This window comes from Callithrix jacchus, chromosome 10 (assembly GCF_049354715.1).
Source record: "Callithrix jacchus isolate 240 chromosome 10, calJac240_pri, whole genome shotgun sequence".
Lineage (NCBI taxonomy): Eukaryota > Metazoa > Chordata > Mammalia > Primates > Cebidae > Callithrix > Callithrix jacchus.
In genome coordinates, this window is record NC_133511.1 from 61,477,065 (window position 1) to 61,494,597 (window position 17,533).

At 46.5% G+C, this 17,533-nt stretch overlaps 1 protein-coding gene across 27 annotated transcripts in view; it reads left to right on the top strand.

The window, feature by feature from the left end:
- Positions 1–17,533, top strand: part of TENM4 (teneurin transmembrane protein 4) — a 3,204,727-nt gene that overhangs the window by 2,747,965 nt on the left and 439,229 nt on the right. For 25 of the 27 annotated variants that reach the window (XM_078340117.1, XM_078340116.1, XM_078340121.1 and 22 more), the window contains one exon: positions 16,866–17,153. In XM_078340117.1, the coding sequence (XP_078196243.1) occupies positions 16,866–17,153 (288 nt within the window). Of the gene's footprint in view, positions 1–6,487; positions 6,609–16,865; positions 17,154–17,533 lie in introns of all 27 variants that reach the window. The other 2 variants (XM_054241412.2, XM_054241413.2) reach the window with 1 other exon arrangement.

Sequence of the window (17,533 nt, forward strand, 5' to 3'; positions counted from 1 at the left end):
AGTGTGGTATCATGGCTATATGCAAAGCAGTTTCTGGTAATAGGACTGCATCTGACTTCAGTTTTGAACCTTGGTGTTTTAAAGAGTGACATTAACCAAAAGAAAGTTTTTCCGAGAAGAATGGCCAAGATGAAGACGGGACTGAAAACTGAATCAGGGAAAGGCACATAAATACTTCTCCTGGATAACAGTGCAACATTTACACCTGTTTATCAAGTTTTTATTTAGTGTCAATCATAGTGTGAGCATTTCTATGTATCACCTCATTTCAGCCTCAAGACAACCCAGTAAGGTGGTAGATACTATCCTCATTTTACAGATAAGGAAATTGAGGCTCAGAGAGTTTATTGTCCAAAGTTGTCTAAGAAGTATGTAAGAGATTCAGGATTCAAATCAAGATTTGCCTGACTCAAAAAAACCTTTTTTTAAATTTAAATGTTTGAGATCACTATAGTTGACGTACAGTTTGTTTTGTTTTGTTTTGTTTTGTTTTGTTTTGTTTTGTTTTGTTTTGAGACGGAGTTTCACTCTTGTAACCCAGGCTGGAGTGCAATGGCGCAATCAGGGCTCACCGCAACCTCCGCCTCCTGGGTTCAGGCAATTCTCCTGCCTCAGCCTCCTGAGTAGCTGGGATTACAGGCATGCGCCACCATGCCCAGCTAATTTTTTGTATTTTTAGTAGAGACTAAAATACAGGGTTTCACCATGTTGACCAGGATGGTCTCGATCTCTTGACCTCGTGATCCACCCGCCTTGGCCTCCCAAAGTGCTGGGATTACATGACGTACAGTTTTAAGAAATAACAGAGATAACCTGTGTACCCTTCACTCAGTTTCTCCCAATAGTAACATTTTGCAAACTATAGTAAAAGAACAGATATCACAAGCAGGATATTGACATTGATACAATCCACTCATCTTATTCAGATTCCCCATTTTACTTGTATTTATCTGAATGAGTGTGTGTGCATGCATGTGTGTGTTTACTTCTTTTTTTTTTTTTTTTGAGACAGAGTCTTGCTCTGTTGCAAGGCGCCATGCTGGAGTGCAGTGGCGTGATCTCGGCTCACTGCAACCTCTGCCTCCCGAGTTCAAGCAATTCTCCTGCCTCAGCCTCCCAAGTAGCTGGGACTGCAGGCATGCACCACCACGCCCAGCTAATTTTTGTATTTTTTAGTAGAGATGGGGTTTGACCATGTTGACCAGGATAGTCTCAATCTCCTGACCTCATGATCCACCTGCCTCAGCCTCCCAAAGTGCTGGGATTACAGGCATAAGCCACTGCTCTCGGCCTGTGTTTGCTTCTATACTATTTTATCTCAAGTGTAGGTGAGTATATGCAGTCAAGAAGTGAACATTTCCATCACCATAAGTTTCCTTCACATTCCCTTTTTATAGCCTCACCCACCTCCCTCCCGCCCCTACCCCATCCCTAGACCCCTAACAACCACCAATCTGTTCTCCATTTCTAAAGTTTTATTATTTTTATTTTAAACATGTCACATAAATGGAATAATGCAGGATGAAACCTTTGGTGATTGGCTTTTTGTTGACTCAGCATAATTCCCTGGTGATTTATTGGTATCATTAGTTCATTCCTTTTTATCATTGAGTAGTATTCCATGGTATTATGTCATTTATTTAACTGTTTACCTGTTGAAGGATATCTGGACTGTTTCCAGTTCTTGGCCATTATGAAAAAAGCTTTTATGAACATCACTGTACAGCTTTTTGTGTGAACATAAGCTTTTATTTCTGAGAGATAATTGCCTAAGAGTACAAGTACTAGGTTGTACAGTAATTGCATATTTAGTTTTCTAAGAAACTGCCAACCTGCTTTCCAGAAGGATTGTCCACTTTTATATTCCTACCAGCAATGTGTGGGTGATCCAGTTTCTGTGCATCCTTGCCAGTATTTAGTGTTGTCACTGTTGTTTTTTTTTTGAGACAGAGTTTTGCTCTTGTTACCCAGGCTGGAGTGCAATGGCACGATCTCGGCTCACCGCAACCTCTGCCTCCTGGGTTCAGGCAATTCTCCTGCCTCAGCCTCCCGAGTAACTGGGATTACAGGTACACGCCACCCTGCCCAGCTAATTTTTTATATTTTTGGTAGAGACGGGGTTTCACCATGTTGATCAGGATGGTCTCGATCTCTTGACCTCGTGATCCACGCACCTGTCACTGTTCTTTATTTCAGTCCTTCTGATAGGTGTATGGTGATAGCTCATTGTGGTTTAATTTGAATTTCTCTGACAGCTATCAATGTCGAACCTCTTTTCATGTGGTTATTTGCCATGTGTATATATCCTCTTTGGTGAACTCTTAGATCATGTCTGCTGGCCATTTTCTCATTGGATTGTTTCTCACTGTTGCCTTTTGAAATTTTCATATAGATAGATAGATAGATAGATAGATACTATGTCTTCCTTTGTTAATATGTGGTCTGCAAAAATTTTCTCCTACCTGTAGCTTGCCTTTTCCCCCTTTTAAGAGTATTTTTCAGAGCACAAGGTTTCAATTTTGTTTAGGTTCCATTTATCAAATTTTCGTTTTTCGATCATGCTTTTGATGTAAAGCCTGTGTTTTTAACCACGGTGCTCCACTGCTTCCCAGAGCCTGGTAAGAGCAGTCTCAGTTTGGGAGGAGGTATTTGGCTTGCTTGTGAGGTTCTGAGGCATATGGAGGTAAGGCCAGCAGGAATGTCCAAGGCCAAGCTTAGAGAATGAAATGTGTTAGAAGTAAGCTCCCTGTTACTGGAGCTCAAGCAAGGGCTGGCTGCTATCCACGTGGACTCATAGAAGGAATTCCAGCATCAGATGGGGCTTGGGCAACTGTATCCTGCATGTTCCCTTTTAACTAAAAATTTGGGAATGTGGTCTTTGAATTACCCCTGCCTGAATTGGAGTTTTTGACAAATATGTCCCCTGGGTTGAGAAATGTATAAAGTCTTTGGGTGACAAGACTGAACCAGTCTCAAGAGGAGGTGGCCAGCTGAAGCCACCCAGTCTGCAGTTATCTTGTCTAGCGACAGAATTCACAGAGGCCAAAGGCTTGCACTGGCTGGCTCTGGGGCTGGGGCGTATTCCTGGATCTCTGTCCCTATCTTGGAGGCAGCTGCACACTGCCTGCCCCACCTCCACCCCTGCAGCCTCTTCTCCATTTAGACTGCCCCAGAGAATCCCCTTTTTTTACGGCACTTATGAGACTTAATTACCAATGGCAAAGTCCTTTGAGGCCTTGGATGAAAGGAATGGGAGCAGCACAAGGCTTGATTAGGCGTGTAGAACTCTGGGCACAATTAGTTCCAAGAGAGACTGGCCCTGCCTTTATCTGTCTCCAGTTCTGTGTGACTTTCAGCGGCTAATTATTGAAATAAAAGTTGCCTGGCCACCCAGCTGCTGAAAAGAGGACCCTAATATCTATTAAGTCTGCCTTTAATTATTAGAGATGGAGACAGCTTCAGGCAGTTAGGGTTTTCCTATCATTATGGGCTGTTTTCTCCACCCCTTTGAGGCTTGGGTATCCAGAGATGTCAGTGAAATTCTGCCAGAGCCAGAATATGCTTTCTACATAGCATCTCTTTCCAAGATGCCTTTCCTAACCCACCCTTCCTGCTGTGAGGACCCCTATTCACACCTCTCCAAGGGCCTTTGCGATCACTGCATCTCACAGATCTCCTAGCCCTAGATGGAATATTTTAAATTCCTGTGCGTGCATGCATGCACGTGTGCATTTTTCTGGGACAACAGAGCAGTTCTCAGGCATAGATGAAATGTGATGCTCCATACCAACCCATTTTGCAGAAGAGAAAACTGAGGCCATGGAAGGAAGCAGGATGGAGCTGACAGCTTCTGGCTCTTCATTTGCTGGGATGCTGCTGACCACCAGTCAGCTAACCTCCCAAGCCTTAGATGCCACCTCTCGAAAAACAAAATTTTAAGCATCATGAGGAGGGCACAATCAGTTGCCCCCTTCACAAATCTGGGGAGCTTGTGTGGGGCCCAGGGAGTGGATTTGTGCTATAAAGAAAGAGCCACTTAGAGGATGCCAAGGGAGAGGGTTGGCTCATGAAGGTTTCCAGCTTTGGGGCTCTCACTAGGCAAAGAGAAAATCAGAGAGCTTTGCACCTAGAAGGACCATAGAGGTGGCATATAAAGAGCTGTATATTTTTATTCACTTTGATTTAGCCCAGCAAACCCTAGGTGCACCTCTAAGCTGTTCTTAGCATTGGGGATGAATCAGGATGTAGTCAGTACCAAACACGTTAATGATCCAGGTGTTTGGGTATTTTCCCAACGGATGAAGAAGTCGAGGCACAGAGCAATGCAGGGACTTTCCCAAGGACACTCCACATGCTCTAAGAGCCCATGTGAGCACCAATTGAGGGACGGAGGGACTGTTTTGAGGTCACTTCCAAACCACTATTGTGTGGGCTTCAGTCATCACAAGTTGAGGGAGGGCCTGAGTCATAGTGACTGAGTAGGAAATGTAAGGGCTCGGGGGATAAAAACAGGGTGTTTTTTCCTCTAGGCCTGCCCTGCCTTTGCCCCACCAATGATGTTGAAACCTGTATCAGCCATGAGCACTCTGAGCCCACACCCACTGGGCAGCAGTTCTGAGCTTGATCCAGTTCCATCCTCAGAGCTCAACAGCAAAAGGCCTGGTGAACAGAGTTACGATAGAGCCTTTGGTTTCTTAACAATCACAGCAGTAGGCCAGCAGCCATTAAGTGTGTGCACTCACACACACACACACACCCCACCTCTGACAGGAAGGACAGCCTGGGTAATCCCTGCTGTCCTCCCAGCAGTGATCAGAGGCTGATTATGACCTTGATTTCTATCCTTTCTGCTCCTGTGATAGAATCAATGTCAGGTATGCCCAGGGCATAGATGACACATGCCTGGACCTGGAGTTTTATAAGACAGAAGCTATTGTGCACACAAAGTGTCTTGATGGTACCTGGAGGAGCCATCATGATATTCCTTCCCTGCCCAGCAGAGCATCTTCTCTGGGGCCTAAAGAGCAGAAAGGGTGTCTCTAAATCCTTCCTTACCCACAGACCCAAAGCTGTACGAACTCAGGCCCAGTGTCTAGCTGAGAAGACAGAAGAAAAAAGGGACCAACCCCTTCCTACAGCTGTGGAGTTCAACCAAGAATTTCCTTCAGCCTGAGGAGGCCTTTGTGTTAAAACTAAGTTTCACCATTTCCAGAATCGTTCAACTGATGCCTGCCTCTCTGGGGTACTGGTTTCCCGTCTGTCTCTCTCTTCCGTCACCTCACAGAGCGAAGGTCTAATAGGGAGCCCAGGTAATTACAGGTTAAGAGTGGACACAGTAGGGGACGTATAATTAATCAGCCTCTCTACCTCTTCCCTCTATTTCCTAGTGTGGTCCCAGAATAAGCCCAGAGAAAGTCAGGCAAAAAAAATATTTTTACAGAGAATTGGAACTCCAATAAACTGGGTTTCAGGCTTGACCCTTGAAAGGGTTTTCTAGGAAAAGGTTTTTTCTACAGAGAAGGAAGGAAGTATTTTTCCCTGGGGCTGGAAGTACAGAAGAGAGGCAATTTCCCAAGGTGCTGCTCACAAAGAAACTCAGAGTCATAGCAGCCGGCTGGGCCTGGGGCCCCCACGGGTCTGCTTTTGAGAAAGCCACATGTGACTGAGTGCCCCCAGGGAACATGTGTCAGTTACAGGAGAAAGTGGTGCAGGGGAACATTCAGGTGGCACCAAGAGGCTCTGAGTGGATTCTAGTTAACACCATGGGAGGGGCAGGCTAGAAAACAGGAGCATCTTCCTTTCCCTGCCCCACTAACTCCTGCTCAGCTTTTCAGACCCGGCTCAGGAATCCCTTCTTCAGGCAGCCTCTGCTGCCCACGCCACCTGAGGCAGTGCCTGCCCCCTACCCCGAGTGTCTGTGCCAGTTGCTCTTTTGCATCCTTTGTGCTGGAATCTCCCATAGACATGTTTGTCCTTCTGACATTCCCGTGGGCTAATCGAGGAGCTGAGACTGCTTCAGCTCTAACACCTTGTCTCCAGGTCTAGCCTAGGATCTCTTAAAGCCTTGTTGGATGGGAAAGAGGGAACGAGGATGGACAAACCCAGGGACAAGGTCATCAGAAAGGTGAGGGCTTGAAAATTGTAGGAGACATGTTCAATCTGAAGAGAGGACACAAAAATACCCAGGCCAGAGAGGTCTTCAGTCTGGAAGGGCTATTGCGGGGACAAAGGCATTTGGCATATTTCCTGAGACCTCAGGGAGTAGAGCTGAGGCCTGTGGAAGGAAGCTAAAAGGAGGCAGGTTTCAGCCTCATTTCAGGAAGCATAGTCTAGCAGCCAGAGCTTTCCCCCGAGGTAGTGAAGTCTCCAGCTTTGGAGCTGGTGTAACCACTCAGCAGGGATGGGACTGAGGAAAGTTCAGGCACCAATAGGGCTTGAATCAGCTGAACTTTTAATCCTAACACATTTTCTTTCTTTTTTGAAACAGAGTGTCACTCTGGAGTGACAGTGGCTGGAGTGCAGTTGCTCGATCTTGGCTCACTGCAACTTCCAACACTTGGGTTCAAGCAATTCTCCTGCCTCAGGCTCCCAAGTAGCTGCGACTACAGGTGTGCACCACCATACCCAGCTAATTCTTGTATTTATAGTAGAGACAGGATTTCACCAGGTGGGCCAGGCTGGTCACAAACTCCTGGCCTCAAGTGATCCACCCTCCTTGGTCCCAGAGTTCTGGGATTACAGGCGTGAGCCACCGCACTCGGCTTAACACATTTTCTGACTCTAAGATGCCACCATTTGTCAAAGGGAATCATGGGCTGGTACGTGGCTTTGAGGGCAGGAAGGATGTAGACCAAGGAATCTGGAAAACACAGCTACCGTAATACCATCTGTTGATGGAAGGCCTATTATGTCCCAGGCCCTGCACATGACCAGCCTGCTGGGGGGGTCAGGCAGCTCTGGTGGGAGCCCTCCCAGCTCTGCAGCTCAGGATCAGAGGAGCAGTGCCCATACAGCAGCTGTCTGTCCTTTGATACCTGGCCTCTGACAAGCTCTCAAACAGAAGGGCAAGATGGCTCCTGTAGACAGCGGAGCCATCTGTCACCTGCCTGCCAGCCGCTGATTAGGGAGGTCCCTGCAGCCAAGCTGGGCACGCAGCCACACTCTACCACCCTCCCAGGAAAGCCCTGTCTCTGTCCCAACAGTTCTCTTTCTGTGCAGGGCACGTGTGAAGCAGCAGCTGTAAAAGCACTTCTCCCAGGAGTCCAGGCCAGGTGCTGACTCAGTTCATCAGAAGAATTAATAATGTTTTTTTAAAAACTGAAAGAACAAATAGAACATTTAAGCCAATTAGAATACAGAATGACCTACGCAGGAAGCAGTGTAGGTTGTGATTAAAAACTTGAACCTTGGGGTCAGACAGGCTCAGGTTTGAATCTAGCTCTGTCACTGTTTTGTTGTGGCCTTCCGGGCAAGATACTTAACCTCCCTAAATCCTGGTTTCTTTGTCTATAATATGGGGATGGCTTTGGGTGTGGTGAGAACTCAGTGAGGTAATGCATATAAAGATCTTGCTTTTAGCCACCGTTGTTATAATCACCATCTCATAGCTGAAAGAGGCCAGGGATTCCCCAAAGTGACAGTGCCAGAGAAATGTGCTTCGGGTGCTAAAACAGAGAGTACAGACCTGGGAAGCAGATATCCAGGATTCCAGTCCTGGTATGTCGTGTGAACTTGAGCATCACTTTGCTACTCTGAGCCTCAGTTTCCAAATCCTTAAAGTGGGGATAACAGCGCCTCCTTCTCTGGTCTGCACAAAGCCCAACACAATACTTGGTACAGGAGCATCCTCCTGTGTACCATGATCATCCTCCCCACCCGCAGTGTAAAATAAAGGACTCAAAGACTGCACTTTGAAGGATTAAGAAAAGTAAAAATCACGATTTTCTACACACACACAGATGCTACCCAGGACTTACATTTTGTGGAACACATTTTAGCTCTGAAATATTTATGGGCCCTTTTTGACACACAAAGAACTAAAAATATCACCCTGTGCTTATGTTAAGGAAAACTTATAAAACTTTAGTCCACTAGGAATTCAGTCAATTTCCTGGCTCGTTTCTGGCTGTGTCTGAGGTTTCAAGGTAACCCGGGGTGATAACAGCCCCCATTTCCCGGCGGGTTTTGGCAGGAGCAGAGGTTCCTTGGAGCGCTGTACTGTCTGTGGAAGTCTCCCTGTGAATGCTCCAGGCCCCTTGCCCCTCCATAAATACTGCCGGAACCCATGTGGAGGGGCCAGGTTTGTTTCTTGAGTTTCTCCCCAAACACAAAAAGCTTTATTTCCCATATCTCCCCTCCTCCCGAGCCCCGACTCTTGCCATTCTTCCAGACCAGCTCCAGCCTCCCAGAGGCGGCCAGCCGGGCCTCTGAAAACTAGCTGCAGGGCATGACCCCCCAGGTCCTCTGAGTGCAGGCTGTCTCTGCCACATGCCTTTTGCATTTTACTGTCCACTTGCATTTACCGTTTAGGGATTTTGCTTTATTTCTTCTACCAGGCTGCTGCCTCCTCACTTCTCAAGCTTTCTCTCCAACCTCTTTCCCTCCCCAAAGTCTGAACTCCCGGAATATAACTGGGCTTTTGTCTATGCCAGGTTCATTTTTCCATGCTGTGGCCTAGAACAGTGTTTTTCAGAATGTAGGTTGGCATCTCATTCATAAATCTATTTAAGTAGAGTCAAAAATATCAGATTCCACCCCCATTCAGCATCGTTTTGTGAAATTTTTGTTTTAGTTAAAAAAAATTATAGATGTATGTGTATCCTGGATTGCAATGTAAGTTTATTTTTACTGCAGGGAAGAGAAATTTGAAAGCCACATATCTAGACTTTTTTCTCTCCTTACCTCAAAACCGTCTTTTACGCAATATCCTTTGGTCTTCATTTAGATGTCACTGTTTCTGGGGAGTGGTCTCTCCACCTTTGACCCACGTTGGCCGGGCTTCTGTGGTGTGCTTTCCTGCCTGTCCCCTTGTCAGACTTGCCCACTGTATAGAAGCATCTAGGAGTTGGAAGCACGTCTGTTTTGTCCTGTAATGCCTCCAAAAAGGCGTGGCACAGTAGAGTAGGAAGTGGGTGTCGGGGGAGGAGAGAAGAAGGGTGCCTTCTGTGAGGCCTCCTTCCATATTTTCCAGCACTTAGGACAGAAAAAGGACTTAGCAGTTATTTGTCAAATGAATGAGCCTATGGAACTAGGTTTCTGATCCTTGTCTTGAGGTTCAAACATTTTCTTCAGTTTCAAATCTAGATCCTGACTCTTGGAAGCCATGTGGTCTAGAGCAAATCAGTTCATCTCTGGGCTTGTTAGCTCATTGATAAAATAAGAGTAAATAAGAGAAAATAAGGAATAAAATAATGATACCTAACTTACCCAAGTCGTTATAGGGATTTGAAAAAAATGTACACAGTACCCAGCACATGAGGAAGTGTTCAGTTAACAATAGTTATCCTCCTGTTTGTTACTAGCCCTTTTCCTGTCTTCAATGATCACCATCACCACCAGGGGTCTCCCAGGCCTCCCCACATTCACATCCCTGTTCAAACCTTCCAGATCCTCCAAGCCCAGTTTCACATAAAGGAAAACAAAAACAACAACAACAAAAAAGACACTGATATGGTTTGGCCATGTCCCCACCCGAATCTCATCTTGAATTCCAACGTATTGTGGGAGGGAACTGGTGGGAGGTAATTGAATCATGGGGGCGGGTTTTTCCCATGCTGCTCTTGTGACTTAAGTCTCACAAGATCTGACAGTTCTATAAGGGGGAGTTTCCCTGCACAAGCTCTCTTCTCTTGTCTGCTGCCATGTGAGACGTGCCTTTCACCTTCTGCCATGATCATGAGGCCTCCCCAGCCATGTGGAACTGTAAGTCCATTAAATCCCTTTTCCTGTATAAATTACCCAGTCTCTGATATGTCTTTATCAGTGCATGAAAATGGACCCATACAACCACCAAAACATGGATTTTAGAGTCAGAAAGTCCTGGATTCAGGTCTCAGCCCTGTCCCTTACTGGCTGTGTGAACTTGATCAAAGAACTGGATCTTTTAGCCTGGTCTCAAAAATGAGAAATAATTATGGATTTCATGGTAATATGTGAAAAGCACTGTGCTCAATACATATGTCTTCTTCCCTTCTCTCGTCTGGGCCCCTTCTCCTTCTCCATGGACACACCAAAACCAAGACCCATGTCAGCATAAGGACAAGCTTATAAAAATGTAGCTTATACTTTATCAAAGAATTTGTCACTGATGGTGATGGTCCCTAGGGCTGACACCTCAGAGAGATGGTGAGCTGTCACTGCAGGGCTCATGACTGGTCATCTCTGGCACCTCCAGTGCCCAGCATAAGACTGGTCTGCAACAGTTTGTGAAAATGATGTCTCCTCTCAAGGTACCTTTGTGGTGCTCGGGTTTTGCTTGGAGAAGAGTTTCAGAACACTGCACCACCTCTGGAGCGGGCTGGCAGGCCAAATCCCTGCCAGGGTCTTGCACATCTCACAGATGCCATCAGTGGCAATGTGCTCATCTGGGGGCCACAGGCTCTTCGTCTTGATTGGAGCCTCTTTGTTTAGCCCGAGCCTTGCAATGACTGAGCTGCTGGTTCTGTCCTTTAGGTATATATTTGCTACTTGAGCTTCCCAGAACTTTCTCACCTGCCTAATTTGGTCTATGTTTAAGGTAGTTACATAATTTGTTGTTTAGAAATAGCAACAAAACAATAGTAATGATGTCACTGACAGTAATGATTTTCTGATCCCTTATACCTATTTAGTACATTACATTTTTCAAAACATCTAACAAACTCAGCCTCTTGGAATAAGTTAAACCTCCTATGCCCAGGGCCACACAGCTTGGAGGTGGCCAGGACAGGGCCTTACTCCTAGCCTGGAGCTCATACTATCATTGTCAGGGTAGACGGTTTTGGAAAGAAGATTTGGAGTTGGACACATGCAGCTCTTGAGTCTGTTCCTGTGTGACTGCAAGCCAGTTATCTTACTTCTCTAAGTCCCAGGCTCTTCATCAGTAAAATGGACCGATTCACAGAGGTAGAAGTGGTGAGAACTAAATGAAATCATCACAAGCACTTGACCCCTGCCTGGCCTATGGCAAACCCTGAGTAAGTGGTGGCTGTTGTTATTATTAGTTCCGTGATGATGATGGTTGCTGAAAGCCAACAGAAAGTAAGAGGTGAAGCTGTATCATTGGTCAGGATACTAACAGAAAACAGAGGTAACCCTAGATTCCTTAGAGGAGCAGACTTTCATGAAGAGACAGAGGTGCAGCAGGCTCAGAGAGCCAGCCCTGATGATGAGATGCCTGGGATCTAGCAACAGCAAGAAACTGGCACAACCTTGGGCCTGCATAGGTGAAGGCAGGGGAAGATGTTAGTAGAGCCCAGAATGGAGCGGAGGCCTGGAGGAGGGGCCACCTGTGGGAGAAGGCACGGACAGAGGACTAGAGAGCAGAGGGGGCAGGGAAGACACACTCTGGCCTCTAGCCTAACACGGCCCTGCCCCCATCTCCTCCTGGTGCCAGCCTTCGGTGAGCCCATAGCGCCCTATGTAGAAACTCAGCAATGTTAAGAGTATGGGATGTCTGGCAAATGGCAGGCAGCTCTGCAGGACTGAAATGTAGCACGAGTCTGTGGGAGGCAGGTTGCTCTGTGGCAGCAAGAGGAAACAGAGGGAGAGCAAGGAAGGGTCAGATCTCCAGAAGACTTGGATGTCACACTCATGGGTTTTCTGGGGAACCCAGAGGTTGGCAGGTAAGGAGGGAGCAAACACGTTTAGGCATGAATAAGTGCCATGTGCTTCTGTCCCTGAGCCTGTGTCTGGGGCCTGCAGGGTGTGAGGTGGGACCCTTCCCCAGCATTCCTTCCATCCTTCTGCCAGGGGCTCCAGGTCACTGCGCTGAAGTCCCTTGCTCCAAAGGGAGTGTTTCTCTACTGTCACTCCTCTTTCACCCCAACCTCTTCTTTCTTGCTCTGTTAAATGCCAATTTGAGTGTGAGCCATGACTGACCTCCCATCTGTTCAAAAACAGTAAATATTTGCTGAATTACTATATTAAACCTAAAATTAGAAAAAAAAATTAAAAGGAAATGAGAAACAGATGATGTTCTCCATGCTCAGCTTTGTGACAGGGAAGCTGTGTGTTGGGTGCCTATGTTCTTAATTTGTGGTTACTGAGCCTTTGCCTCGATGCCAGTGTCTTCAGTCAACAGGCTCACACTGATAAGAAGAAATAGTCTTCCACCAATTTTACAGCCTAAAATGTTTCTAAGCCTTTTTTTTTTTTCTTTTTGAGACAGAGTCTCACTCTGTCGCCCAGGCTGGAGTGCAGTGGCACGATCTTGGCTCACTGCAACCTCTGACTCCCAGGTTCAGGCAATTCTCCTGCCTCAGCCTCCTGAATAGCTGGGACTACAGGCATGTGCCACCATGCCCAGCTAATTTTTGTATTTTTAGTAGAGACAAGGTTTCACCATGTTGGTCAGGCTGGTCTCAAACTCCTAACCTTGTGATCCACCAGCCGCGGACTCCCAAAGTGCTGGGATTACAGGCATGAGCCACCCCGCCTGGCCAGCCTTATTAACATATGCTTCTGAGGGGGTGCTCCTTCCCCAATTATAACTGACACCTAGCCAGAGCTTTCTATGTTATCCCTTTTAAAAAGAAAATGTGTTTGTTTTTTCTGATAATAATAGCTAACATCTATTGAGCACTCATTGTGTACCAGGGACCATATATGCTAGGGGCACGTGTTAACTCATTTAATCCTCAAAACAACCCTAAGAGGTTTTACAGATGAGAAAGCTGAAGCACAGAGAGGTTAAATAACTTGCCCAAGGTCCTACAGCTGGTCAGTGGAGGCATACTTCAAGCCTGGGCTACCTTTGAAATTTAAAAAAAGAATACATCTGAGCAATGCCTCTACTGCAGACTTAGAGTTACTTAATAGTTCACTTAATTGGTAGTGGACTACTAATATTTTGTGTCATTTAGGCTTAATAAGAAGGCATGAAGTAGCTGCCAAGTAGTTTCATCTGTGCATGCACTTAACAGGCATTTGGTGAGCACCAGATACCAGGCCTACCTACCCTCGAGGAACTCTAGTCAAGGGGAGAGGCAGACATGAAAAAAGGCCATCAGCTGGCTGCAGATGCAATGACGATACATCATGCACAAAGGCAGAGGCCACAGAATTCACATGCAGGAAAGTGCAAGTGGCTCGGCAAGGTGGAAGTGAGATGAGCCAGACTGACAAGAGCCTTCATTTTGACCAGGAAACTGGAATTGATCCCAAAGGATCAGCAGGGCTGCCAGAGGGCATAAGCAGGACAATAGCATGACCTGGGCCTCAAAAATTCCCCTGGCACAGCCCATACAGCAGTTATACCCATTTGCTAAGTTCAACCTCAGGATGACAATTCTTTCTCCACCATGAGAGGGCCATGTTACCTTAGGCAGCACACTTAACCTCAATTTTTCATCTGCAGTTTGCAGAGAATCATAATACCTGTATCACAGGGTTGGTGTGAGGATTAAAGATGTTATATATAATCACAGTAAAAGTAAGCAATAATTAAATATTAGCTAGTAATAAGGGTCTGTTAGCTGTGTTGTTAAAACCATTATTAAAATTATGAGTTATTAATATATTATGAGTTACTAGTGACTAGTATTAATAATGGCTAACATTAGGAGCACTTACACTTATTATTATCATCGTCATTATTGTCACTTAGGGGTTAGAAGTAAACAGGCAGAGGCAGCAGTTGCCATAAATCCTCATTCAAATTAAACTAGAACAGTGCTTTGGATTGAAAGCCAGTATTGGGTCATGACTTCAATTTAGATTTATAATCAGTCATTTATTAAAAATGAAAAAGAATGAGATCATATCAACATGCATTTCTCATCATGCAGTAACTTTTGTGAATCTTTTGTTTCTCTTTTATACATATGAACACACACGTTCACATACATCAGTGTGTGTATTAGGTTATTATGTAAGATGTTGTAGTTTGTTGTTGTGCTGTTGTTGTTTGAGAGAGGGTCTCATTCTTGCCCAGTGGGAAATGCGACATACCATCATCGCTCACTATAGCCTTGACCTCCTGGGCCCAGGCTACCCTCCCGTTTCAGCCTCCTGAGTAGCTGAGACTACAGCCATGTGCCAGCATGCCTGGCTAAATTTTTTTTCATTGTTTGTACAGACAGGGTCTTGCCATGCCCAGGCTGGTCTTAAAACTCCTGGCTTGTAGTAATCCTTCCACATTGGCCTCCCAAAGTTCCAGGATTACAGAAGCAAGCCACCTCATGCCTGGCCATAGATGTTTTTCTAATTATTGATTGCAGTCAAGAAAGTTTTTAAATCCCTTGAATAGAAGGTACTATCACTGATATTCCTTGTGATCCTGCTTCTCAGACGCTCAGAGGACTATTGTCTTGCCAGCTGTTGGGAGGCTGAGCATCAGGATGGCAGAGCTCAGAGCTCTAGGCTTGAACCTCACTAATATAATTCTATTTATGTGTGTCTTGGGTCACACCCCTTGCCACAGCATTAATTTTTGGGGATATTTTGAGAATTGGCAACCAAAATAGTGTCACCCATTCATCTTAATTGGATCTAGGTACAACCCCGAGGCATTGTGGTCTATCTCATTACTACCAGCTTTGCAACTAACTCCCCATGGAGCCTTAGGCAGGAGACTGTATGGCCCTGGGTCACTTCATCTATAAAATGAGGGTAAAAATAATTGTCATCTCTACTTCACAGTTATTATGAAGCACCAATAAAATCACAAGTGTTTGCACCCTTTGAAAATTGTGGACCTTCGGGCCAAAGACCTGCCCCTGATGTCCATGATTAGAGGCAGAATTTGGGAACTGCTAGCCTCAGAGCAAATTCGACTCAGCAGTCTGTTTTGTTTGGCCTGCAAAGTATTAAAATTAAATAATAATAATGGATCAACATGTTAAAGTCATACATTTTATACCTAACTCCAAATTTCCAGCTTGTCTTAAAAATTCACGAGACATCCCCACCCCGACACTCCCACCCACACTTTCATATTGCAGTATAGACAGGCACTTGGACACACCCACCCTCCCAGCTATTGACTATGGAGGCCCCACCCTGGACATTGAGATCTGAGGTCAGCAGCATTTATCACAGCTCTTGCTCTGCTGTTTCTCTAATTGGACAATGAAGCCAGGGAATGTCTTGTGTACCCATGCTGCTCTGAAAGATGGAGCAATGGAAAGCCAGAACCGAGCAGGTTGTGTTTCATAAAAACTAAGCAATGCCCTATGTCTCTGCGGAGGAGATTCTACTTCCCTTCTGTATTGCACTCCTAGCCCTGTATGGTTGTGTTTGCTACCCCAGAGCTCAAAGAAGACTTTTTTTTTTTTTTTTGAGACGGAGTCTCACCCTGTCACCAGGCTGGAGTGTGGTGGCTCAATCTCAGCTCACTGCAACCTCCACCTCCTGGGTTCAAGTGATTCCCCTGCCTCAGCCTCCTAAGTAGTTGGGATTACAAGCATGCACCACCATGCCCAGCTAATTTTTGTATTTTTTGTAGAGACAGGGTTTCACTGTGTTGGCCACGATGGTCTTGATCTCCTGACCTCATGACCTGCCGGTCACAGCCTCCCAAAGTACTGGGATTACAGGTGTGAGCCACCGTGCCTGACCAAAAGAAGATATTTGGAGGGAGAAAGAAGGTGCTATCACAACTCAAAAATCCACAGGTGTCAGTGTAGGGCAGGAGGGTCAAGATGGGGAAAAGGGAGAAAGGGCGATTAGGAGCTTCCCACCAGTCAGATCCCCTAGCAACACCACATGGATGGGGCAGATACTGTGCTGCCCAGTGCTGACTGATGGTGGCACTAATGATATGGGTGAGTCTGGAGGTGAGAGACATTCTGAGTAACTGCAAGGGCACTTTTGTGCACCAGGAGTAAAGGGAGGTGTCTCAGGGAGGCAGAATGGAATAGCAAAAATGCAGGCTTTAGAGCCAAACAGATCTGAGTTCCAATACTGGCTTTGTTACTTGACACCTAAGTGACCTTGAAGGGGGTTCTGAATCTTAGTTTTCTCATCTGTCAGATGGGAGTGGTTAGCTGGTTAATTAAACACATGTTTATTAGGCGCCTACTGTGTACCAGCCCTTGCTCTAGGTGCTAGAGACCAGGAGTGAGCAATACAGGTAAAGTTTCTGCTCTCATGGAGCTTACAGGCTAGTGGAAGGAGATGAAAAAAAAGCAAAGAATTATATATCATCATCTGGTGGTGGTGTGGGTTGTTTATACCTTGGCTCGTTGCCAAAAAAGGCTGGTGAGCATAATAACATCTCAGAAGGTATGGAGATTTACTAAGATCCTATATGCAAAGTGCTTACCCCAGTGCTTGCATGCAATTATTCATCTTACAAATTCTTAAGGAGGCCTGAGTCAGAGCTGGGTCAGGCCCTGTTCCACGTGGGATGTGATGGGAACCAAACAGGCTTGGTTCCTATCTAGGGACATTACCAACCACCAGTGCCCTCTGGCCTTGGCACCCATCACTAGAGGAGGCCTCTTCAAGATGAATAGGCTAAGTAGCGGAAAGGGACAGGATTTGTAATTAGAGGTCCTGGGGGCAAGTTTCCTTTGTACTTACGGCTGTGAAGTAGTGGAGCTCTACCCTCACTTCTACAGCCTGGGGTTCTTTATCCACACTGCTGCTGGGGTGAATCCAGGACCAGGACGAACCCGGGAATGTCCTCTGCCTCTCACGCCCTATCTTTGGTTTCCCGGCTCTAGACCACTCAGCCCTGAGTGCGGCGAGGACCCTGTTTGTGGATGTGGAGGAGCGCGGGCTGGAAGCCATGGACGTGAAGGAGAGGAAGCCTTACCGCTCGCTGACCCGGCGCCGCGATGCTGAGCGCCGCTACACCAGCTCGTCCGCGGACAGCGAGGAGGGCAAAGCCCCGCAGAAATCCTACAGCTCCACCGAGACCCTGAAGGCCTACGACCAGGACGCCCGCCTCGCCTATGGCAGCCGCGTCAAGGACATGGTGCCGCAGGAGGCAGAGGAATTCTGTCGCGCAGGTGAGAGCTGGGCCGGGGGGCGGGGTCTGGGCGCAGGTGAGTTTGGCGCGGTTTGGCGCCGGCTCCGGTGGGGGTGGCGCGGGTGGGCCGGAACACCAGTCGGGGCGCCGTGTCAAGTCTCTGCCATTTGGGCACTTGGAGCTGGTAAAAGCCTGCCCTGTAGTTCATTCTTAGTTCATTTATTTTCTCGTTCACCCACCCCCTGGCATAGTGAGGTGGTTAGGAGCTGGGCTCCAATGTCTGCCTGCCTAGAACTGAGTCAGGCTCCCCTCTAAGCCTCAGTCCTCCACTGTTAGATGGGAGTGAGAAGCCCCTGTGTTTAATGAATTGTTGTGGGGACTTAATGAGATGGCCTTTAGGTGGGAAGCATGATAATACCA